General features: G+C 37.8%; 1 protein-coding gene across 1 annotated transcript; it reads left to right on the top strand.

Moving 5' to 3' along the window:
- Positions 1–4,994: 4,994 nt before the first annotated feature.
- Positions 4,995–7,832, top strand: LOC143217833 (uncharacterized). Its single transcript, XM_076442478.1, has one exon. It carries the CDS (start codon positions 4,995–4,997, stop codon positions 7,830–7,832), a length of 2,838 nt encoding a protein of 945 aa, XP_076298593.1.
- The last annotated feature ends 17,653 nt before the right edge of the window (positions 7,833–25,485 follow it).

The following is a 25,485-nucleotide window of genomic DNA, read 5'->3' as shown; positions in this document are numbered from 1 at the left end:
TCGTGCTACAGCGTGCATTTCGAATTTCGACACTCTAAATGCCCTTCCTAAATTCTTTAGAAAAATCTTGAGGAAAATCAGTGTCGTTCGAGCCGCAGTAGAGAGAACATCTCCAAAGACTTGTCAATTCAAAGCTAACGGTTGCTATTAGCTGTGTTTTTGATAGTGATATTTAAACTAATCACTAGACTGCGAATCTTTATGCAAAATGAATGTTGGCTGCCGCTATTACAAGGGACAGGGGAGCCAGACAGATATTTGATTCTTACTGTGATCATTTTAAGAAGTTGAAAATAATACTATGGTGCTTTGAAATTATTTTAATCTCTCTACTGTATTAAAATGCACCTACTCATATTTGCTACAAATGCATGAAATCCGCAGTCTAGTGATTGCATTACCTGATTGTTGTGATTTGTGCAGCAGTACAAGGGATATGGCAATTATTATTAGTGCATAACTATGTGTTGACAAATGTGAACAGTGATTGTGAGTGTGGAAAAATTTCAAGGCATCTGTGTAAAATAAACATACGAATTATTTATCGATTCGAAAGTGAAAGTTAAATTCTGGATAGTCGACTTGACCGCGCATCCCTTAGGCCTTCTACCACCGGCTGTGCAGCTCGTCGACCTGGCCGTATGTCCCTTGGCTTTCGGTACTGCCGTGTACCTGAAGACATCTGTGCAGTTCGTCACCGAGTGACCCAGTGACACACATTTCGAAGCAGCAAATGGATTTACGGCTGAATACGTGAGTTTTTAATTCAATCAGTTTCTGCTTCTTCTCTTTTTTTACGATTATCTCGTAAACTAAAGCCGATTGCCAAAAAGTCTAAAGAGAAATGTTGTTCAGAATCATGGTCTTGACAACCTATCCAAAGCGCATCGAAATCGGAGAGGGTTCACATTATCGAGAAACTCTTGTTCGTTGCGATGTCGCGGCGTACCACCGACACTCGCTTGCCGGCGCGGCGTGGCGCGCCGGGCCAGGGCGCGCTCTGATTGGTCCGTGTTTTTCGTTAATAACTCCTAAACAAAGCCGCAGTTGACATTGGTGCAAAGGAAAATGTCTCTTAGAATGGTCTCAGGAACCACCCCCTTTCGGGATTTTCACGAATTTTGGGACACCCTGTATATCCATTTAACATCCAGGATGTCCTTATTCGGTGTCTCCACTAGTTTCCAAGTCCCATTTTCCTTTATGCTTTCCATCTCTTTCTTCATTGCTACTTTCCAATTATCTGCTTCGTTACATGACATCGCCTCCTCAAAAGTACTCGGTACATTTGTATTACAATAATTTGCATAAATATAGTCTTCGTTGTACCTAGCTGGCAGTTTGCGTGTTCTTGTGGATCTTCTCACTTCAGATTCTTCCCTCTCACTTTCTACTTGATCATCTTCCTTTTTTATTTCAGGGTTTTTATCTTCTTTGATTTCAGTGTCTTTTAATCTGTTAGTGTCACTTTCTTCCTCCTTATCTTTATTCTCATTGAAACAGATATATTTAATGTCCTCCTCTACGATGTCAACGTGTCGAGCTACCACCACTCGATTATTTATTAGGACTCTATATCCCACATCTGTGTAACCCAGTAAAACACCTCTTTCTGCCTTTTTATCCCATTTGGATATTCTTTTTTCTTCTGGTATTCGCACATATATTGTACTTCCATATATCCTCAGATTTTTTACATCAGGTCTCTTCCTGAAAAATAATTCAAATGGTGTTTTTCTCTCTTCAGTATTTGTTAACGACCTGTTTTTTAAATATGCTGCTGTTTTTATACATTCTGTCCAAAATCTTCTGTTAGCCTTCGCTTCCGCCATTAGACACCTGGCCATATCCATTACTGTTCGATTGAATCTTTCAGCTACTCCGTTCAATTCATGCACATATGGTGGACATGTATTTATCTGGATTCCCTTACTTCTTGTGAACTGATAAATTTTAGAATTTAGATATTCCTTTCCATTATCACATCTAATTTTCTTAACTTTCTTGCCCGTTATATTTTCTACTTCATTTATATATTCACAGAGACAATCATAAACTTCTTCTTTAGACCTAATACAATATACTTTAGACAATCTGCTATAGTCATCGATAACGGACATAAAATATTTCTCACCTCTACTGCCAACTGTTTTGTGTGGACCATTGACATCGGTATGGATGATCTCTAAAACTTCCTTTGCTCGAGCCCTGTTGTTCTTGAAAGGCACATTGTGCATCTTATTTTCAATACAGAGAGCACATTTGTAGTATTCTCTTTCTATTTCCTTAGGTATACCATCCAACAATTCTTCTTTACAGAGAGTGTCCAAATAATTAAAGTTAATGTGTCCCAGAATGCGATGCCATTTTTCTTTTAAGCTGATTTTGCGTTTCGCATCGTTAGTAATTACGTTTGCACATATTCCACTTTCCTCAATATTAATATAACTTCTCATTTTTAGTAAATTGCCTTCTTTATTAGCTACAGCAATCACTTCATTGTACTTGTTGTATATTCGCGTACAATTTCCTACCGACACAATTTTATTATTGTCTGTTATCTTGGTGTAACTGATTAAATTCACCTCCATGTCTTCAACATAAAAAACATTTTTTAACATTACTTCTGATTTTCCTTGCATGTTTTGAAATAATGCTTTAATATCACCAACTTTTGTCGCTAACAACTTGCGACCATCTCCTACTTTGACAGATACTGGTTTCTTTAATGTTACGCTCTTGTGAAATATTTTGTCACTATTAACAATATGGTTAGTACAACCACTATCCAATAACCACACTATTTCACCCTCGTGTAGTTGCATATTACTGTCCATTTTTGATTCTGATATCATTGCACTGAAACAATTTCCTTCTTTGGTTTCTCTATCAGGCCCATTTCTATTCCATCGTGTCCCTTGATGATAATTATCTCTATTTCCATACTGACGTCCTCTTTGAAATCTACCTCTACCACGAGGATACTGTCCACCTCTTTGATATTCTCTATTCATGTTTCCTAGTCGACATTGACTTTTCACATGTCCAATTCTACCACAGTTATAGCATTTTGTAGGATATTTTCTTTCCGTTGACGTTGACTCTATAGCAGCAAATGCATGTGTTTTCGAAGATATTTCTTCGCTCGTTTCCCCTTCATTATGTCCTTCCATTGCCTTCATCTTTATTTTTCCTTTTAAATACTCCACCGTTTTTTCATTTTCAGGTAGTACATCAACCAAATCTCCTATATGACTATATGATCTCGGCAGGGCTTTGATCATATAGTTTAATTTCTCTTGTTCTGATACCTTTGCACCAGACGCCTTCAGATCATTCACCGCCTTTTCGAATGCATCGAAGAAGGTTGTAGGATCCTTATAATTTTGAAGCTTTATATTCTCCAGGCTACTTCTACATATAATTTGCAGTGCTGTCGACTCTTTTAAATACATCTTATCAAACTTTTTAATAATTTCATAAGCTGTATCCAACTCACTGATATATTCCAGTTGTCTATTTGTTATTGCACTGTAGATGTAATTAACTGCTTTTACGTCCATTTCTTTCCATTTTTCTTGCCCATCCTGTTCTGTTCTTTCTCGCTCTACAACACATTTGCATTTTTTGAATTCCAAGAACTTCAGGATTCTTCTCTTCCAATTACAATATTCAGATCCATCAAATATGGGTATTTTAATATCTTCGTTCTTCATCATTTTTGTTTTATTCTCTTTCCACGTGCTTGAATTTTCTTTTCCGTTTTCAGTTCCTTCTTCTTTCTTTATTCTTCGGTTACTGAACATATAAACCACGGACCTCTGCTACCATGTGGGAAGGAACCATTAAAACGCTCACACATTAACTACAAACCTTTTCTTTAATATAATTATTCTTTTTGTCTTGTACAAACTTGCTTGCTTTGTTCTTCAACCTCAAGCGACGCTCTCTTAATCCTCTCATCACTCACCAGAGTCCGCCACACCCAGACCGCCAAATACAAATGTATCACACGCTCTCTAACAGGTTATATTTTCTATATATGTATACATAATATGTCTATAGTATCAGAATTTTTCAGTGGTGTTAGTTTTACGGGTTATGTATTGTGTAAGATGTGATGAATATTATAAATTATAAGATATATACCGATAAGAGAGGCCGTCCAGACACGGGTCGATTGTAATCGCGTCGTGATTCCAGTCGCATGCGATTCCCCCTCCACGTGACTTCCAATACAAATGAATGGAGAGTCGCACACGGGTCGATTCGTGGTCTACTGAAATCGGCTCGACTGAAGTCGCCGCGATTCCAATCGCGTGCGATCGGAAGCGAAGCAGAACAATCGCGTGGATCGTACGATTCGCGCGACTCATGGAGGTAAGTTTGTGCAGTTCATGTCATTTAAATGGTTTGGCCATTATTTTTTGTAGTTTGAGTGCATTGCACTCTTCGATGTGGTCTATGTATTTAGGTTACATAGGTTATTATTTATTTATTATCTTTATTATCTTTTTTTATGTTATTACGCATACTAATAACATTAATGTAAGCTTTTTATTTACATAGTTGCATATAATCATGTAGGTTTATGAAAAAACAAAAACAAAAGGCAAAGTAAAAAAAAATTGAAGTCACAGGGATTGATAAACTGAATTCTCTGTGGAGTGGGAGTGTTCTTAGGGAATTGTCTTCTCAGGTCGATCTAATCCGGAAGTATTACCACTTGGTATATTGAGCGAAGATTGAGGGAAATCTGTTGAACTTCCACCAACCTCATCTATGAGGAGCAAAGCTCTCCTTTTGTAACTCCTCAGTTGAGCATTGCTCCGCGGGCCCGTCGACCCGCTCGAAATTTATGACCCAAACGACCCAAACGTCGCGGGAAAGTTCCCGCGGGAAGCGAACTATAAACGCCCCTTGTTAGGGGAGTGTATTTAGCAAACGGAAAAGCCAGTGCGAAAGAAATGATAGTGTGGCGATAGTCTACACGCATGTCGTCGGAAAGTGACTCTAGTGCGAAATCTACTGCTGACTCGGAGACAAAGAAAATAAAAGTTTCGTGGGTGTACGAATTAAAAAAGGAAGAGTTGATTGATTATTTGGGAAAAAACCAAGTCCCATTTAGTCCACTCGCAACAGTAGACGAACTACGGAAATTATTGGTGAAAAGTTTAAAAAGAGGGACACGTATTAACGAGCGCACACGAGAAGGTAGTAGCAGCAGCGAAATGGAAGAAAGCAGAGGCCGCGAATGGGAATTCGACGTAAACAAAGACGACTGGGAGGACTATACAGAGCGTATGGATATGTATTTCGTCGCGCGGGATATCACCGATGCGAAGAAGCAAACGGCAACATTGTTGACAAAAGTAGGAGCAAGGACGTACAAATTGATTCGGAATTTGTGCTCACCAGCTAAACCGTCTACGAAATCTTACACGGAGCTCGTGAAATTGATATCTGACCACCTATGCCCGAAGCCGTCAGAAGCGATGGAACGTTGTAATTTCCATGAGGCAAAACAAACGTCGACAGAGACTGTTGCGGATTTCGTCGCGCGGCTGAAGGCGTTAGCTTTGCATTGTAATTTCAAAGATTTGAATACGACTCTACGCGATCAGCTGATCTGTGGATTGCATGATCACGACGCGAAGGCCCTATTGTTTAAGAAAAATGAATTATCATTTGATCAAGCTTATAAAATAGCGATTTCTCACGAGTCGGCAGAGAAAAATGCAACGCATACGGATAAAATGAAGCAGCGGCAGAGCAATAGCGAAGTAAATGCTTTAAAAGTAATGGGCTCAAGTAGGGGGTCACGCAGCCGATATCCACCAAGACGAGAAGAAAAATCGAGAACGTTCCACCCTAACAAGCAACGTGGCGGAGACGAGCGGAAATTCCAGAAGGAAGACAACCGAGGTGAAACTAAGTGCTACTGCTGCGGTAAACCTAATCACTTCGCAAGAGAATGTGTACACCGGTTCAAGAGTTGTAACAAATGTCAGCGGAGAGGTCATTTGGATGTTGTATGTCGGAGCAGTGATAATACAAAGAGGCATATGCATTGGCACGAAGTGACAGATGGCGACGATGAGATGGAGCCCGAAGATTTCCTGCTTATGGAGGTAACGGAGAAGTACGATTCAGGTATAAACTTTACAGACTCTGAAAAGGCTGCTGCAGAGCCGATGTATCTAGATGTAAGCGTAGGCGGAAGAAATCTTAAAATGCAAGTAGATTCGGGCGCATACGTATCGGTAATATCTAAAAATAATTCTGAGAATCTTTTTCCGAATGTTAAGTTAAGTAGTACGGATATGGTATTGAAAGCATACGGTAATGTCCCACTTAGAAAAAGTAGAATTCAGCGAATGGGCAATTTCAAACTAACGGTCAATCCCTGGTTAAAAAAAATCAAATATCAATTACCGTTGATAAATGAAGTATTGGCAGATCTAGGAGGTGGCGAGCAGTTTTCTAAAATTGATTTGACGCACGCGTATATGCAAATACCGGTTGATGTATCGTCACGAGATATATTGACGATTATAACGCATATCGGTTTATTTCGTTACACGAAACTAGCCGAAGGGGTATCGGCGGGGCCAGAAGAATTCCAGCGTATTATGGAAGAGGCGTTAAGGGGTATAAAAAACATTAAAATTTACTTGGATAATATTTTTTGCACGGGCGAGACTTTTGGAGGACACTTAACTACCTTATACGAGGTTTTTGAAAGACTCGAAAGTAAAGGGTTCAAGGTAAATATCAATAAGTGCAAGTTTTTCAAAGATGAAATTGATATTTTGGGGTTCACGATTGACAAAAATGGAATACGCAAATCGATTAAAAAAGTTAGAGCCATGATCGACGCCCCTACGCAGAAAAATTCGAAACAATTATTGTCATTATTAGGCTTAATTATTTACTACGATAGATTTTTACCTAATCGCGCGGAGCGCCTTGCGCCTCTGTATAATGCGACAAAAAACGAAAAGTTTGTATGGTCAAAAGAATGTCAAGAAGCATTTAACTGGTTAAAAAACGAACTCATTGAACCAAGAGTGTTGGCGCATTATGATCCAAAGGTGAAACTAATGTTAGCGTGTGATGCGTCGTCATACGGATTATCAGCAATACTTTCGCATATGTATAGTGACAGCACTGAAAAGCCTTTAGCATATGCATCTAAGATTATTCCAGAAAATGAACGACATAGAGCACCTATGGACAAAGAAGCGGGAGCTATCATTTTTGGTTTAAAAAAATTCCATAACTATGTCTTTGGTCATGAACTCTTGTTGCGGACAGACCATAAGCCGTTGATCTATATCTTTGGCCCAAAGCAAGAGATTCCATTAACGGTTGCAAGTAGATTACAGAGATGGGCATATTTTGTGTCAAAATTTAACTATAAAATAGAATATATATCATCGGCACAAAATGGAAACTGTGACGCGTTGTCGAGATTACCCGTGGAGGATAACACACAGGTGTTTGACTCCGAGTTTACTTGTTTGAATTATATAAGCGAAGGCTTACCAGTGTTGAACTTCGTCACAGTACAGTCGGAAACAAAAAAAGATAAAATATTGATAAACGTTATTAAGTATATAATGAATGGGTGGCCAAACGAGAAACAACTCTCGGACAAAGAAAAATGCTATTGGCGCAAAAGGAACAAACTATCTATGGATAAAGGTTGTATACTCTGGGGTTATCGAGTAGTGGTGCTACAACTTTTGCAAGCCAAGGTTTTACAGGAATTACACGCATCGCATTTCGGGATAGTAAAAATGAAAATGTTAGCTAGATCCTATGTCTGATGGCCGACGCTTGACAGAGAGATAGAGGAATTGAGTGGATCGTGTAAAGTTTGCGTGAGTACTAGGAAACAGCCTGCAAAAATTTTTTCAACACCTTGGCCATGGCCCGATAAATTTTGGGTTCGAATTCACAGTGATTTTTGTGGTCCATTTCACGGGAAAATGTTTTTGTTAATTATAGACGCGCATTCAAAATGGCCAGAGGTTTTCGACATGGGTAATAATACGACTGCAATTAAAGTAATAAGCAAATTCAAAGATTTATTTGTACGTTATGGTCTAGCTCTACACCTAGTCACTGACAACGGGCCACAATTTTTACAAGCGCTGAATTTCAAGACTTTGTGAGTCGATGCTCGATCAAACATAGCTTTTCTCCACCATATCACCCAGCCACAAATGGAGCTGCCGAAAATTTCGACGGGACGTTTAAAGATAAAATAGACAAAATTATAAAATCTGGAAAAACTTTAGAGTATGCAGTCAATTTATTTCTATTCGATTATAGATCGACAGAACACTGCACGACTGGTCGCAGTCCGGCATACTTACTTTACAAAAGAGAGATCCGTACAAGATTTAGTATTCTCAAACCGGAAACAGCGTTAACAATGGAGGAAAAGCAGTTTAACCAAGCAACAAAGTGTAACTCAAACCGTAATGTATCTTTTGTGAAGGGAGAGCCAGTACTTGTGAACAATTATAAAAACAACGTGATGGAACGAGTCGAGGCGACAATTGTACAAAAATTGACTCCTGTTACCTATAGAGTTGAATTAGCTCAAAATGTCGTCCGAAAACGACACGTGGATCAAATAATAAAATTTGAAAAGTCACCAAAAGTGTCGTCAGATGAAAATTCTTGTAGGCGCGAAGAAAATACAAAAGATGTAACATTGCGGCGATCAAAGCGATTAGCGAACCGAAACAAATAATTTTAATGGGGAGGAAGTTGTAGTGCAGGCATGCACAGGTGGACGATTTGGGAGCAGGAGCAATCGACCCTGCTCCTGAGCAGGGTCGGAGCAGTGACCTTGCTCGGACGTATGGAAGGGGAACCCACCAATTGTAAACGGAGCACGAGAGAAGACGAGAAGAAGAGCGTATGAGAGTGGGGGCGGCGTCTACGTTGTTGTAGTCTGACCACTCTGGCGCGCTCTCCACTTCCCCACGCCCCTCCCACTCGTCTTCTCGCGTACTCTGTTTACAAGTCACGCTTATTGTGAGCAAATCTTGTTTCAACGTGTTTTTCAGATAATTAACCGGTCACGTTAATTATGACGCAACCGAAAACGAATTGTCACCTCGTGCAAAATTGTACTCTGTTTCCGCGGCGGCACTCGAAAACTTATCGTACCGTAGACTATAATCTCGAACGGGTGCTTATCGACGCGATGGCCGATGCCGATATTCGGAGAAACGCTGCTTGACTTGTTTTTCTAGACACTCTCTGTCGTGAATTGTGTGCGAGTAATATTTAGGAACGACTTTCGGGTGGGCAATAAAATTGCACCACATATTTCCTGATGCATGTCACATAATTTCACTTTCGAGATATGTATTGCCGTTTAAAGTTTTGGTCGCTAATGCTTTGCCATAGGATACGTTTTTGAAAAACATGGCTTTGAAAAAGAAACATATTTTTCAACTTTAAACAAATATTGTGATGTTATTATACAAGATATTGAATTTTTCTTTACAGCAAAAGATTCTGTAGACTCTCCCGAATACAGTTGTAACAGACCTACATAACGTAGGCCTGTTACGAATAAACCCCTAGCAAACCTCCACCGGTTATACACGACGACGCGAATCTAGTAAAGTACCACCGGCCTCCTGTCACAACAACAACACCGCCTGTACCGCACGTACCCCGCACCCAGGCCCGTATTCCAACGGGAATCCAAATCAAATTTCCAAAATACTGTGCGAAAGACGGTATACGTCATTATCAAAATGCCGCACCGCACCACCATCCCTTACCACCAAACCATCCCTATAAAAGCCGTCGCGAACAGACTAGAATCACCTGAGTCTGCCAGCAGTTATCCAGGGACAACATCGTGCGATATTCCAGTGCTGTGAGTATTCTACCTGTAACCGTTGTCCACGTCTCCGCCGTTATCGGCATCCTGGTTCCGCTGGTACGAGCCGTGCTCTACCTCGAACACCCGGTGCGTCACCGGTCTCTTTCGCTAGGCGCGTCGCCTCCGAGAGTCGACGATCAAGAAGCGGTGTGTTACCCCTTCGGCCTCGTCGGAACCCTGCCGTCCTGCCCGTCCGCTGGTGCGAGCCGTGCTCCACCTCGAACACCCGGTGCGTCACCAGTCACTTTCGCCAGGCGCGTCGCCTCCGAGAGCCCGCGAACAAGAAGTGGTGCGTCACCCCTTTGACTTCGTTGGAGAACCTCCTGTCCAGTTATCCTGTACTTCCGCTGGTGCGAGCTGTGCTCCACCTCGAACATCCGGTGCGTCACCGGTCACTTTCGCCAGGCGCGTCGCCTCCGAGAGCCGACGAACAAGAAGCGGTGCGTCACCCTTTGACTTCGTCGGAGAACCTCCTGTCCAGTTATCCTGTCGCTCCGCTGGTGCGAGTTGTACTCCACCTCGAACATACCCGGTGCGTCACCGGTATATTTCGTGAGACGCGTCGTCCACGAAATCGGCCGAACTAGAAGTGGTGCGTCACCCTTCGACGTCGCCTAAGAACCGCCTAGAAAGTCACCCTCGTGAGGCGAGTCGCCCACGAGGCCAGTCGAGCCCGATAAGGTGCGTCACCTTGACCGAACTCCCTGAACGACTGTCCGGAGGAACTTCGATGACCCGTGCGTCACGGACATCGAAGGACCACTACAACCCGGCCTAGGTAGGGAGATCACGACGACAGTCGCGATCTAACCCTACGCCTGTCCATCCTGCCTGCACCCTACGTCTCTTACAGGTAGTACTCTCACGGTCACGCATCTTAAACTCACGGGCACCGTAGCACTATCACCGTGCACTATATCCTGAGGAACCGGATCCTGAGGCACCGTAGCTTACGCGTCCGAAAGGCAGCGAGTATAATTTATTTACCCGCAACCGACTCGTCTCAGTTATTTCACCCGTACCGACTCCGTTCCTCGCGTCGTCACTCCACTTGTCGTTTAGAACCCTGGGTCGGCGAGCTGTTCAACACCAAGGAGCCCGAACGCGAGGAAGCCGAACGACGACGAAACACACCTGTTTCACAGTGATATATATATGTATATATATATGATTGTTTAAACATGTTTAAACAATGATTAAAGACGGAGAGACACCACTTTTGCACCAATTTTTGAGGATATTTTTCAATTTATCTCAAAAAATAAGGGTCCAGCGGGAAATTGAACTATACCACGCGATAGAGCAGACTTTTATCTTGGCACGCGCGGAATATGGCAAGCCTGGATTCTAGTCTACGGTACGATAAGTTTTCGAGTGCCGCCGCGGAAACAGAGTACAATTTTGCACGAGGTGACAATTCGTTTTCGGTTGCGTCATAATTAACGTGACCGGTTAATTATCTGAAAAACACGTTGAAACTAGAGGGTTATTGTTGCTCGCTCGCTTCGCTCTCTCGCGAGTAGGGTTGTTTTTGCTCGCTCGCTTCGCTCGCTCGCGGGTAGGACTGCTCTTGCGAGAGTGTTAGTGGTACGCATGGCTAGTAGGGCCTGCAGCTATTAATGTTTTTTATTTGGTGTGTGACTCTCCAAGAGCCACACAAAGAACTTCCCGATTCGTTAGTTGCAGTATATTATTATCATTATCAAGTGTACGTTTTAAGAAGATTATACGTTTTCAGGGAAATTCAATAGTTTTCTACTTATCAAAATGTTTGCTATATGGCGTCGCATTAAACGAACATCGCAGGCTCGTTGCTCTCGCTTGGTTCCTTGTTATAGCATACTAATGTTGCAAAATAAATTGTCTTAATTAGTTTTTCGCAAACGATACAACTCCTCATTATCCGGGTTTGCAGTATTGATCTTGGTTTTCTTCGATACTGATAATTTAAATTGTCCCAAAATATATAAACCGCGCTCAATTTTGAAACTCTGCTCAGTGCTACATACAACATTTGTAAAGTTCGTTTTTCTGATGTTTTAAAATTCAAACATACTTTTCTCGTATGTTTGTCCCTGATTTTTAACTTCCCGATTTTATAGGGAAGTTATTGTAATGACCCCGAAAATCGAAAATCGATTTTTTAGCAGATCTTCACGTTTCATGGTCATTGCAGTCATTTTAGACTATTTTCAGCAAAATGTTCGTATGTGTGTGTGTGTGTGTGTGCGTATGGCCGTTTCTATGTAATCAAATTTTTCGTTAACGTCTTCAGAAAAAGTAACAACGCGATCAGGATGATGAATGATGCAATCGATGTGCCCCGTTGTAACTTAGTGCTGATTAGATTTTGGTCCATTTTGGTCAAGTAGTTTTTTAGTTTTTTTAGTTTTTTTGAAAGAAGTTCATTCAACAATGCAATTTATACGAGAGAACGGAAAGTTAAAACCGAAGAAACAAACGTAATTACACAAAAAATTTTTTTTTCGATTTTTTTAAAATTTAAAAAAAAAAATTTTTTTAAATTTTTTTTTGTACCTTACGATGATGTTTCCGCTTACAATAATCGAAAATTATCCCAATGCAAGAGTGAGTTAATCATCTCTACTCCCGAGAATACATTTTCAAAGAATATCGATGAAAGTACAAAAAAAAATTTATATTACAATCTTTGAAAAAACAATCAGTTCAAAACGAATTATTAACTGAGATTAAATTGAAAATTAATATAAGCTATATGATAATTATTAATAACATTGATGTTGAAACCGGATTGGTTAATGGAGCACACATGCGGAATATTAAAATTGATTACTTTTCAAGAAAATACTAAAATTCCGTCTATCTTGTGGTTAGATTTTCAATTGGCCAGAGTAGGAGTGAAAGTAAGAACTCGTTATCGTGATTATATGAAAAATGCAAATATTGTCAAAATTTTACACCAATAATACAAATATCGAATCAAGTAAATATGTCGAGTGAGGAAAAATATGAAATCACACGTAGTCAATTTCCAGTGGTTCCTGCTGAAGCGATTACGATTCATAAAAGTCAGGGACAAACATACGAGAAAGTATGTTTGGATTTTAAAAAATCAGAAAGGCGAACTTTACAAATGTTGTATGTAGCACTGAGCAGAGTTTCAAAATTGAGCGCGGTTTATATATTTTGGGACAATTTAAATTAACAGTATCGAAGAAAACCAAGATCAATACTGCAAACCCGGATAATGAGGAGTCGTATCGTTTGCGAAAAACTAATTAAGACAATTTATTTTGCAACATTAGTATGCTATAACAAGGAACCAAGCGAGCAACGAGCCTGCGATGTTCGTTTAATGCGACGCCATGTAGCAAACATTTTGATAAGTAGAAAACTATTGAATTTCCCTGAAAACGTATAATCTTCTTAAAACGTACACTTAATAATGATAATAATATACTGCAACTAACGAATCGGGAAGTTCTTTGTGTGGCTCGTGGAGAGTCACACACCAAATAAAAAAAACATTAATAGCTATAGGTACTACTAACCATGCGTACTGTTGGAATGGTAAAGACACCGACGAGATGTAAAGACCATACAACAGAACGTCTTCCGTGCGTAGCTCGGGTAAGCTAGGGATCTTCGGCGCGAGTCGGTTGCTGCGTGCAAATGCGTTGGCGCGGTAAACAAGCGAGTCGTCTGTCGATCGTCGTTATACAAAACATGTCATATCTCTTCTTGTCTATTGATTGATTTCATTAAAACTGTTTCCTGTTGTTAACCTTTATATGCTGTGTGTTATTTGTGAGGCATCATAAATTCTACACGTACCACTAACCCTTTCGCAAAAACAACCCTACTCGCGAGCGAGCAACAATAACCCTCTAGTTTCAAAATCATTTTTCTCAAAAACTGTGCATCTGGGGGAAAAATTAAGGACAGATTCGGAATCAGCGCAGAAAACTCTATAAGAAGGACGCAACAGTAATTGGGGAACTTTGGTGTTGGACAGTGTTATTGTGAACCTAAGATTATTTCGCTCTATTACCAGAATAATTTTTAGCAAATTTCACAATCAATTACGTCCGAACACTTGCGCTGTCGAAACTAAACTAAATGCGTCTACAGTAGTACGAACACGACTTTTCTAAATATAAACAAACACCATAGGAGGTGTTCCGCGATGCAGATAAGAATGACAACAGTAAACACGCTAGTTCGGGCTATGAACCTATCATTATTTCGGCCACTGTATCTTGTAACCCAGATCATAGCAGCTAGATGCTAAGACACCTCTGTAGGTTCGACGGTAGAGCACCAGTTTACTCTGTATTATGTATACGCAGGTAGGCGGTCCGGGTGCGAGTCCGACGATGGTAATAAAGTTGGGGCGTACGGTTGAGTTTTTATTGCTTTATGACTCGGTGACTTCGTGGACTTTTATGAGTTTTCTGGTGATAATCAGTGTATCGTAAAGCACGCTGTAGCGATATGGTTATTGCGGATTACCGGGGTTTGGGCGCAGTTTCTTTCGAGTGGCGAGCATTGGCACTCTGCCTATACAATCGCTTCTTATTTTACTGTAACGACTACGATATTATTAGAGGGACGAAAAGAAAATTTTCGAAGCTAGCGCTGGTCGTTTCTTTTCTTTTCCACATCATTGTGCTATTTCGGATATATCCACAAACAGGATTCTGACTTGGATCTATTCTGACTCTCGCATGATACTAGTTCACAAAATGAAATTGATTTCATGTACATTTGATGAGAGGTAACTTTTTTTATGGTTTTTCGGTAATTATTTACAAAAGTACCACCCTCTCCGATTTTGATAAAATTTATATATGATATAGATATGGACATTTTGAACAACTTTTTCCTTTTCCAATATAGGGGGGTCGCTTTTAGTTTTCGAGATATTTGCAAAAAACTATCGCGAATACTGTATTGAATTTTTCGCATTCCTGGACACTCCGCTGCAACGTAGAACTGTTTAGGTGCGGCGTTTGTTTACATTTTGACGCTGTAGAGATAAGAGAGAAAACAGGGGGGGGGGCGGAAAGGGCCAGCCTGACACCACACACACCCACCCAGTGCTTAAGACGCACCCAGTGTTTTTAAAAAGAAGGTTTCCGTTAAGAAATTAACATTTGCACCAATTTTCACTATCATATTCGTAATCAGCACGTGAACATACGTAAGAATCTAGAGTATAATTTAGAAACAGTGGGTGCGTGTTAAGCACTGGGTGGGTGTGTGTGGTGTCAGGCTGGCCCTTTCCGCCCCCCCTGTTTTCTCTCTTATCTCTACAGCGTCAAAATGTAAACAAACGCCGCACCTAAACAGGTCTACGTTGCAGCGGAGTGTCCAGGAATGCGAAAAATTCAATACAGTATTCGCGATAGTTTTTTGCAAATATCTCGAAAACTAAAAGCGACCCCCCTATATTGGAAAAGGAAAAAGTTGTTTAGAATGTGTTGCTGCATAACATATATTTTCATCAAAATCGGAGAGGGTGGTACTTTTGTAAATAATTACCGGTTTTTCTCCCGCTGAATTCGAAAATAAAGATTAAAATTCTTTCCACCGAACAGTTTTTAATATATTGTGATTTTTTTCCATTTTTTTAAACCCTTTTCACTTTAAAAACCATATCTGGAGCTAGATGTGTCCCATTTGGTTGTTCTTGGTACCAAATGAAAGATATTGAAATGATGAACAAATATATATAATGGGATCTATAATTGGTTAAGCGGTTCAAAAGATATTGATGAAAATAGTTCAGATTAAAAAAAAAATAAATTTTTAAGCTTATTCTGTGGCCACGGAAAAATAGAAACCGATAAACAACGTCCGGTTTCTCTTCATACACGTAAAGCAAAAAATAACACCAACCAGAAGTAAGTCGACCGAAAAATGACAAAGTTATTAGCGATTGAGTGAATAAATCCAAATCTGAATATATTAATTTTTTCGACAAGCGGCCATGCCGGCAACGGTTTCTTTTGTTCTCATGTTGATGCCACTGCTACAGCGAAAACTGACATTTCGTTTTGAATGAAACAGCACAATTTTGATTGTAAAAAAACATACGAAAGAAACCAACTTTATTCTTTAGAATTGAGATTGCTTTCAATATAAATAAAAAAACCCACTTTGTTTCATGTCTCTATCATAAACAGAACAAAAGTTATTGAATTTTGTCCAAGAGATAGGCATTTCGCCGCACTGTGCGCCGCCAAATGGGAGGCGCCCGTGTTTACGGCCGATAATTTCGTCCGATACAGTGTTGCGATCAATGCTATTTAGCTGGTCAAAACTCGTAACATAATTCCGTTGTTACGTCCTAAGTATGTATGCGGTTATAGTGGAGCAGCGAGGAGAGCGTAGCGTCGAGGAGAGCTGTGCGATGAGCAAAGCGGTGTGGTGCGTGTTTATACATAGTGTTTATAGTGTTTATAGTGGCGCACAGTGGTCCGGATCGAAGAAGTTGGTGTCATTTAGCTAAAAAATCAACTTTCTCATATCGATTTCTAACAAATTTGTATTGCTTCCTAAATGTCAATCAACCTCGAAAATGAAAAAATTAATGCAGTTTACCAAGAATTGTAATTAGGACGAATAGTTAAAAGTAGACATTTAGAGATGCATAGTACTTTTCTCCAAGAAAATTGCTTCTCTTCTTCGAGGTGTCCTGATCACACCACTTAATATTTCCTTTTTTTTTGTTTACGATGGAGTGCACTCTTTTGTGTTACAAAATTAATATCGACACTAAAAGTTATTGTTTTTTTTCTTTTGACAAGGAATGTCTAGAGGGTCATGAGAAGTCTTGTTTTATAACAAATTGGATCTACCTCGTCCTACTTTGCAACTCATCATTGTTCAAAGCTGTCAATGTTACTTCGCGACGAGTTTCGCTTGCGTAAAACAGGCTCGTATGAGTGATCAAACCCAAGTAGCCACGTACGTCCCTAAAACGTACGTTTCAGGTCCAGTTCACGTCCAAACGTCCTACGTCCATTCTGCGTACCTTTTAGGGACGTACGTGGCTACACGTGGCTACTTGGGAATGTCTTCCAAATATGAACGTTTTTGCAATAACATTACAAGAGATAAATAGAGTAAAGATATACATATAGCTTGTCAAATCTAGCTGTGCGGTTGACCAAAACTTAGGAATGCGCAGACAAAAACAAAGACAGTACTCGACGAGAGAAGGATGCAACATATGAACGGTATGGTATTTACACACCTCGTCAAAAGTCAAAAGTGCGTGCTGTCCATTATTTCTTACAGCAGTAACATACAAAACAACTGTTTATATGTTTGCGTAAATACACTTGTGTGTCACTTTAGTTTTTAACTGAACTGTCGCCACGTGCATCGTTTCACAGGTGACGATCAGTTCTCTATCGTTGCGAAGTTCCGCCTATTTACCATTGCGCAGTGGGGTCATTTCCTCTTGCGGGGGACATTCAGCCGCACAGATAGATTTGACAAGCTGTATGTAAATTAACTTCGATGGTCACTTTTATTTAAAAAAAACATAACGAAACGAATGATGAGAGTTTCCTAGCGTTCTCGCTGCATTTATTTCTATCTTTGGAACATTGTGCAGCGTTCGAAAACTATTTGCGATTATTGTTAACATCTGACTCGTACATGTCACAATTACAGTCAGGGGCAATATTAAGTGGACACCCTTAAAAATCGCATAACTTTTTAAAAATTGGTCCAAAGAACTTGAATTTTTTAAGATGTTAGACTGGCTAGTTCGCTAGAGGATAAGTAAACAAAAATTTATTAAGATTGCAAGTGGTAGAAATCATACATAATTTAAAAAATGATGTTTTGTCAACTTTTTTACCTGAGCCTGTAACGATAATTAAAAAAATGCGTTTTATAGATTTCGGTAACTTGTATACATATTGAAAATTTCATCGAAAAAAAGTTTAAAGATGATCACGTAAGGGCGAAATGCCCTGGCAAGACTGAAAATCTGCGACTTTCGTATGTAGCTCATTGCAATGTTGACCATATAAGTTACCGAAATCTATAAAACGCATTTTTTACATTATCGTTACAGGCCCAGATAAAACAGTTGACAAAACAGCATTTTTTAAATTTTGTATGATTCTTACCAATTGCAATCTTAATAAAATTTTGTTTACTTATTCTCTAGCGAACTAGTTGGTCTAACATCTTTAAAAAATTCAAGTTCTTTCGACCAATTTTTAAAAAGTTATGCGATTTTTAAGACACTTAATATTGACGTTGACTGTAAGATTAACATGTAAAAGAAATCCTAAAATACTGAATCCGGAGGCAGTAGAGTTATCAATTAACTAATGCAATCGATTGTTACGGATGACGAACAGGTGTTCAATATCATCTCTGGCAGAAACCGTCCTAGATAAACGAACAGAGCTACCCTAGATAAATCTACATAATTGTTTAGGTTAGTTTAGGGCCCAAACGTACGCACGACCAACTGGTCGTTGACAAAATACGAATGTTCACTTGAAGGGTACTGATAAGTACCACCCGTCATTGCAGGGCTATATAAGCCCTTACATTTCTACTCTCGTGGGCTAGTACTGTCGTAATCACGAATAGTGTCGCGTCGTGCTGCATCTCGGAAGTCAACTACCAGTGAGATCGGACGTTCGTTCCTTTTGAATCAAAGTTTAACCGTACAGATTCCGCGAGTTCGGTCTAAAATCTGTTAGGCAGTGACAAGGTTGCTCCGAGTCCCCCGCATTGCCAGTGCGTCAACACCGTGCGTCTTAGCTTAGGTAATATCACCTTTCAATTTCTTTCCTATTCTAAATTCAGTTCATTCGCGACACAAATACACTTGTAGAACGAAACTCTATAGTAAGAATATATTTGTCTTCTTTGATAATTAACTCAAATTCATTAAACCCATAATTATCGTCCAATATCCTAACCAAGTAATTGAACGTCCCCACATGATACAATCTTACCGCTCGGATTGTATCAATTAAATTATACTAGTTACGAGGCTTACTAATTATCCTAGCAATTCCCTGATTAACCATCAGGTTCTTTCGCGACATTCCAATTGTCCGAACAGAGATTTATCCAACCTAGCGGCTCCCCAGTTTTGCATTGGGTTCGTCCGCATCCTAACAGCTCCCTGATTTCGCATCAGGTTCGTCTGTGCTATTATACAACCTCCTAGCAGCTCCCCGGTTTTGCATCGGGTTCGTCTGCGTTTGACTCCATTCCCAGAGGCTCCCTGACTTCGCGTCAGGTTCGTCCGCGTTCCTTAACTAACAAATTTATATCATATTCCTAGGGTAATAACCCTTCGCCGGCCACTCGTGCTGCTCGCGGCCCTGGCTCGTAACGCGATCATCGTAGATCATCACGAAAGACAAATTATGGTATGTTTATTTTATTAGCTTAATTTTTTATTTGTGCTAATATTGACTGAATATAATTTTAGTACTATTTTAGTCGCAATATGTATTTAAAATATTTCTTTTTTTTACACGGTAAAGCATTCTTTTATGTGTTAAAGATTAAGACCAATACTAAAAATTATTGTTCACAGCAAGTAAAAAAAGGTTGAAAAACTATATTTGAACAATTCATTTTTTAATAAAAAATATCAATGAAAAGTTAGTAAAAATTATTGTTTAACAAATGCAAAAAATATTTAATTATGTCTAGGTAAGAATTACTATTTTTTAAATATTTTTGGTGAAAATTTCATTGCGATATTTTTAATAGTTCAAAAGTTATAACAAAATGACACCAACTTCTTCGATCCGGACCAGTGTGCCGCGAGGTGAGCTGTGCGGTGAACAAAAACGGACAGTAACGAGAAACAAAGAAGCTACGCACTTTTTCTTTAGTATGTATCGAAATGTTGTCACGAATGTTGGTTTGTTTTGCAGCGCTGCACAGCGGAGTATTTAGCCCGAACAGCTGGCCAAAAGTCAATTCAAAAATTTTGTCTACAATATAAAATTTTTGCATTTTAAGATAGTTAAATATATACAGAATGATATTGCAATACCTTTTTTTAAATTTTATTCCCTCATGAAGTGTTATGCTTCATCAAAGATGGAGAGTTTCGTGTAGTCCTGTTTCTCTCAACTAGTCTCTGTATTACTGTGCGCACGTTAATGATTCTTCTACACCGCAAAGAAATGAATGCCAACTTTTCCCTTTACAGATGTTTTTTAGGTAAGTATGTTAGTACTTTACTTTCATTTAAAAATTATGCGCTTTTTTACTCGTGTTTTTGAGATTAGTGCTGTTAAAAGCTGACCAATAATTCAGTGAAATACATTAGAATTCAAAGAATTCAAATAGAATTTTAGTATGTTCCAAGTGCGTCTCCAAGTGCTTGTTTTGGTGTCATTAGACGCGCCAAGGTTTCTAGTTTATTACATGAAAAAAATTGGTTGCTCCTTCGCGCTCCTCCGAATTTCCAAACGGTTTTTGTGGCAACGCTCGATACAATGTGGACCAAGGATGAGCAACCCGCGGCCCACCGCACTTTCTCGTGCGGCCCTTCAAAGATTTGATTACATTTTGACTTTTAAAAATTCCTACAGTGTCCCGCAGCCTCATTGTACCCTAAATAAATTTCAAAATGTTGACATACATAATTTCTATTAAAATTACATGAATTTAGAGAAATTCCTGTGCGAGTAAGAATGAATGTAATATGTTAAAATGAAATAATATAAAAACAAATATATTTATATAGAATTATAAATTTGTTTGCAAAGTTTCTATCCTACACATTTTTTTGAATTGCAGAATACAATTTTATTCATAAGAGCTCAGCGTAATAAAAACAAATAAAATAATTTTGTTTTAAAAAATGGTTCCAACAAAAGTTGAACAGTGTTCCAACATCTACAAACTTGGCTGTATAAAATTTTGAAAATATTTTTTTTATAACAATTAATCAAGGTCACTTTGATTTTTTAAATGTTAAAATGTATCTTTTAGTTCATAATGTTGTAGCTGATTTTAAGACGAATTCAACGATATATAATGTTATGACCTTGAGACCATAAATAACGTTGCAATAGTTCTGGCCAGCTTTTCGGGCCAAATACTCCACTGTGCGCTGGTCACCGCGCCGCTATCATCTGCGCCGCCTTCCTCACAGCTGTTATCGCCGTTCCACTATACAATACAGTTGCATTTAATTATATTGGTTTGTTTTCGCCGCGCTGCTCACTGCGCCGCACAGTGCACAATATTGCCCGAAACGCGGACAAAATGCAAGCGAATGCTATTTTTCAAAGTAACAGATATTGTTGTATAAGTTGTAATATCGTTAGTTAACCCTTTGCACTCGGAGCTATTTCAACTGTAAAATTAAACATTTCTTCCGATCTAGAATACCTCCATTCCCTATGATTTTTGAAATTTTATGGATATGAAATTGGTATAACACCTCGTACAATGCCTAAATGTTTAGTAATAGATTAGATACCGATATATTTTATAATGTAAACAATATTTTGAATAATGGTACATCAATTTTTAATGGTGCCTCAGAGGGGACAACCGAGTGCAAAGGGTTAATAGTTCAAAGTATAAGAAATCATAAAAGTTAATGAAGAAAACCGATTACAACATTATGGAATCATAGTTGTATGTCGATTTTTATTAGTTCAAATGATTTGAAAGATAATGAGAACATATCGTACCTGTCTCGAATGTGTACACTTGGATGAGTTCTGTTAATTGAAAATGGTACTTCTCTCTGTGATTAAATAATGAGATTATAACGTTAGTATGACATTCCTGATTCAGTATAAGAGCGTGCAGAGCTTAAACATTACGATTTTGCGTAGAAAAGTCGCATTGGTCAAGTCTTAGTTTCATTTAATAAGTGAGAAACACGAGATAGCACGGCGGTTTTGCATGGAAATTATTACCGAATATGTCTATAATAATATGCATAAAGAAAATTTTACCGAAGTTTACACACACAGAAGATACTCGTGTTTTAAGTGTGAGAGACTTGTCCTGGATTTATTACACTAACGTTTGGCATAGATGCAATAAGTCCAGTCAATAAGTATACTTAAAATATTATTTAAAAATTTCTACTAACAAGGGAGTATTCTTAATCTGATCAGCAATGAGAGAGAGAGAGAGAGAGAGAGAGAGAGAAATGTATATGCTACTAATAAATTATTCATGTTTGTAATGTGTAAACGTAATGTTATTAGATGCATCCTGTTACTGATTTGTGTTGCCGTTCGACAATCCAAAGTTTTAAACTTCGATTTATAAATAACGTTTGTATAAGCAATAGAAACCTATGTTTTTCTAACGAGAAGATAAGATCGGTAGATATCGTGTGACACGGGTCCTAATTGCCTTTTTCGGTCCAGGACAGATCACAGTCGTGAGTCGCGGGTCGCAGTCGCTATTATGTTTAATAAGTTTTATTGTTACATAAAGTATGTAATATATTTTATATATATATATGTTTTATATATTTTATATTTATTATATTTCATATATGTTTCATATATATTTTATATTTTTTATATTTTATATCTGTTTTATATATTTTATATTTATTATATTTTATATATGTTTTATATATTACTGTATTTTTGTAAAAGATATTTACACACATAAAGGTGTTTCTTCGATATCTCTTATATCAAATGATATTAATTCTACATACAGTGGGTGTACAAAGTATTCGTGCACCTTTTAAAAACTAATAACTTTTTTATAATTGTATCAAACGACCTGGTTTTTTATAATTAATTAGAAGCATTGGTGTACGAAATGATATGCAAGAAAAATTTTCCAAAAATTATAATTTACAAGGTTACATGCAGAAATAATAAAGGCAATTTTTAAAACTTTTTTATTTGGGCACACTTCATGAAAATTTAAAATATATGTTTTGTAGATCTATGTTAGTTACACATGCTTTAAATTTCATCGAAATCGATTAACATAAATACGAGCTACAAGCGGTTGAAAATGGTGAAAATCTAACTAAGTTTTATCGATTTCTATGATATTTTCGGTATGTGTATAACTAACATAGATCTACAAAATATATATTTTAAATTTTTATTGAGGGCCCAAAGAAAAAAGTTCTGAAAAACGCCTTTTTTATTTTTGCATTTAACCTTGTAAATTATAATTATTTGGAAAATCTTTTCCGCATATCATTTCGTAAACCAATGCTTCTAATTGATTATAAAAAATCAGGTCTTTGGTACAATTATAAAAAAGTTATTAGTTTTTAAAAGGTGTACGAATAGAGTTTGTACATCCACTTTAGTTCTGCTTCAAACAAATAAACTATGAATATTACTGTTTGAATTTATTAATATCCTTTCACTTGTTCTTCAATTGTCTTGTATTATGTGATAATATGTTAAAATTTTAATACAGAATCCAAAACTTCATTATTTTATTAATGAAAATTAATAAACGGTTAAGATAAACATTAATTTGGTATTAGATTCTTAATCAGCAGCACAAAAAAACTTAGTATACCAAGTTTCGTGAAAATCAGACAACAATTTCATATTTTGTCCGCGTTTCGGGCTATATTGCAGACTGTTCGCCGGCGCGCGGCGCCGCACAGTGGGTAAAAGCGACGTTCTAGCTGTTCACGGGCTAAAAACTCAAAGTCCTCATATCAATGTTTAACGAATGCACAATGTTTCTTAAATGTCTATTACATTCGAAAACGATAATATTAATTAAAGCTATTAAAAACTCTCGTTACAATAAATGTTCAAAGATCAAACTTTTTCAGATACGATTTATCACCGAAAAAATTCCTTGTCTTCATAATGATGTCCTGGAAAACCTACTGAAGATTAAGTGACCAATTTTTTTTATATGAAGAATGTGTATCTATGTTGAGAACGCACCAGGAACTAAATTTATTATAAAAAAACATATTTAATCAACTAAGGAAAATTGTCGAAGTTTTTGACCTTTGACAAGGGATAAAGTTGTCATGCCCGGGGATTCTCATGTTCTGACAAAGTGGAACATTTTCGGCAAGATCTCCTCCAAAAGATCGTGCAAAATTTAGATCCATTATAATCCATTATCCGAAGTTATGATAGTTTAAAGCGTCGCGTGACACGCGCACAGTGGTGAGCGATCGAAATCGTGGCCAAATTATCCATTATTCACACGAGTTTTCAGACATTTCCGGTGGTGTGACAAAAATATGTTTCCTACAAAAAGTAATCAGTACACAGTCTTTTACAAATATCAATACAAAAATTTCAAAAAAAAATTTTTTTCAATAAAAAATTGTGGTCACCTTCATTATTTATTTATAACTATATATTTTTTATTCAATAATGTTATAGCTGACGGCAAGACGAATCCAACGATCTATTTAATGTGGTCTTTATGTATTGAAATAATGGTGAAATAGGCGTGAACAGCTGGAACGTCGATTTTACCCACTGTGCGCCGCACAGTGGTCCGAGAACGCGATTTTACTGGCCAAAAGCCAATTTTCGAAGTGCAACATTTTGAAAAAACTTTTTTGGCTACAAAGTAACAATACTTCAAACCATCAAAATCCAAAACATTATCCATTTCAGATAATTGTGCAACCGAAGGTAACGTTCTAAAGACAAAATTCTAACATTCAAAGTGAAACTAATTATAATTATTCTAAGAACTCATTATAGAGCATATATAGCAGGTTTGAATAAATGTTTTATGTACCTATATATATATATATATATATATATTAATAGGCGTGTTTTCATTATTTAATAAGGTTTCCAGCATTATTTAATCCATGTCCGAATGCTGCAATATTATTGGGAATTTAAACTTTGGGAAGGTTTTTAAAAAAATGTATAAAAGTGTTAGACATCAGACTTGTTTTATATGAAAGTTCAAACAATTTCGAATTTAGAGCATACAAATTTTAGGTGCAGCCTGCTGCAGCCGTGTTGTTTATACGATAATTAAGAAATAAAATCACGCGGTATTTTGGCGTCTGGATAGCATAGTTGACTTGGACTCTGATGTTTGTTAGTATTTCTTTGTATAATCTGTTACATTGTATTACATTGATCAGATTCACAGAAATAATTGGTTCTCGTCGGGCATACTTGTTTTTGATCGCGTTAGTCTTCAATCGAATATTCACGTGGAAACATCTGTACTGAAGGAGTTTGCTAAGTTTTATGTGTGTTAAATTGTGTATTATAGTTAGTTATATAATTATAGTTGGACATATTTACATATGTAAAAACATATAATATATATATGTATATATACATTGTACATATTTTTAATTCATTTAAGTGTGTAATTTAGTTTAAGAGTTGAAAATAATTTTGAATTACAATGTCGGAAAGTATGTTCCACTTTAACCTTCCCATCATACTGTCTTGACGTGAAAAGGTTAATTATTTTTATATTTGTAGACAAAGCTTTAAAAATGAGGATTTTTTAATGCATGGTATAATATTGAAGATGATCCGAGCAGGAAAATAATTGCTGTGTCTGATGTTATTTTTGATAACATCAACGAAGTGACTTGTGACGAAACT

Source organism: Lasioglossum baleicum, chromosome 18 (genome assembly GCF_051020765.1).
Source record: "Lasioglossum baleicum chromosome 18, iyLasBale1, whole genome shotgun sequence".
Lineage (NCBI taxonomy): Eukaryota > Metazoa > Arthropoda > Insecta > Hymenoptera > Halictidae > Lasioglossum > Lasioglossum baleicum.
This window is presented reverse-complemented; position numbering and strand designations above follow the sequence as displayed.

Bases quoted from the DNA above. Each gene is read 5' to 3' on its own strand.
- LOC143217833 (XM_076442478.1), top strand. From the start codon at position 4,995: ATGTCGTCGGAAAGTGACTCTAGTGCGAAATCTACTGCTGACTCGGAG.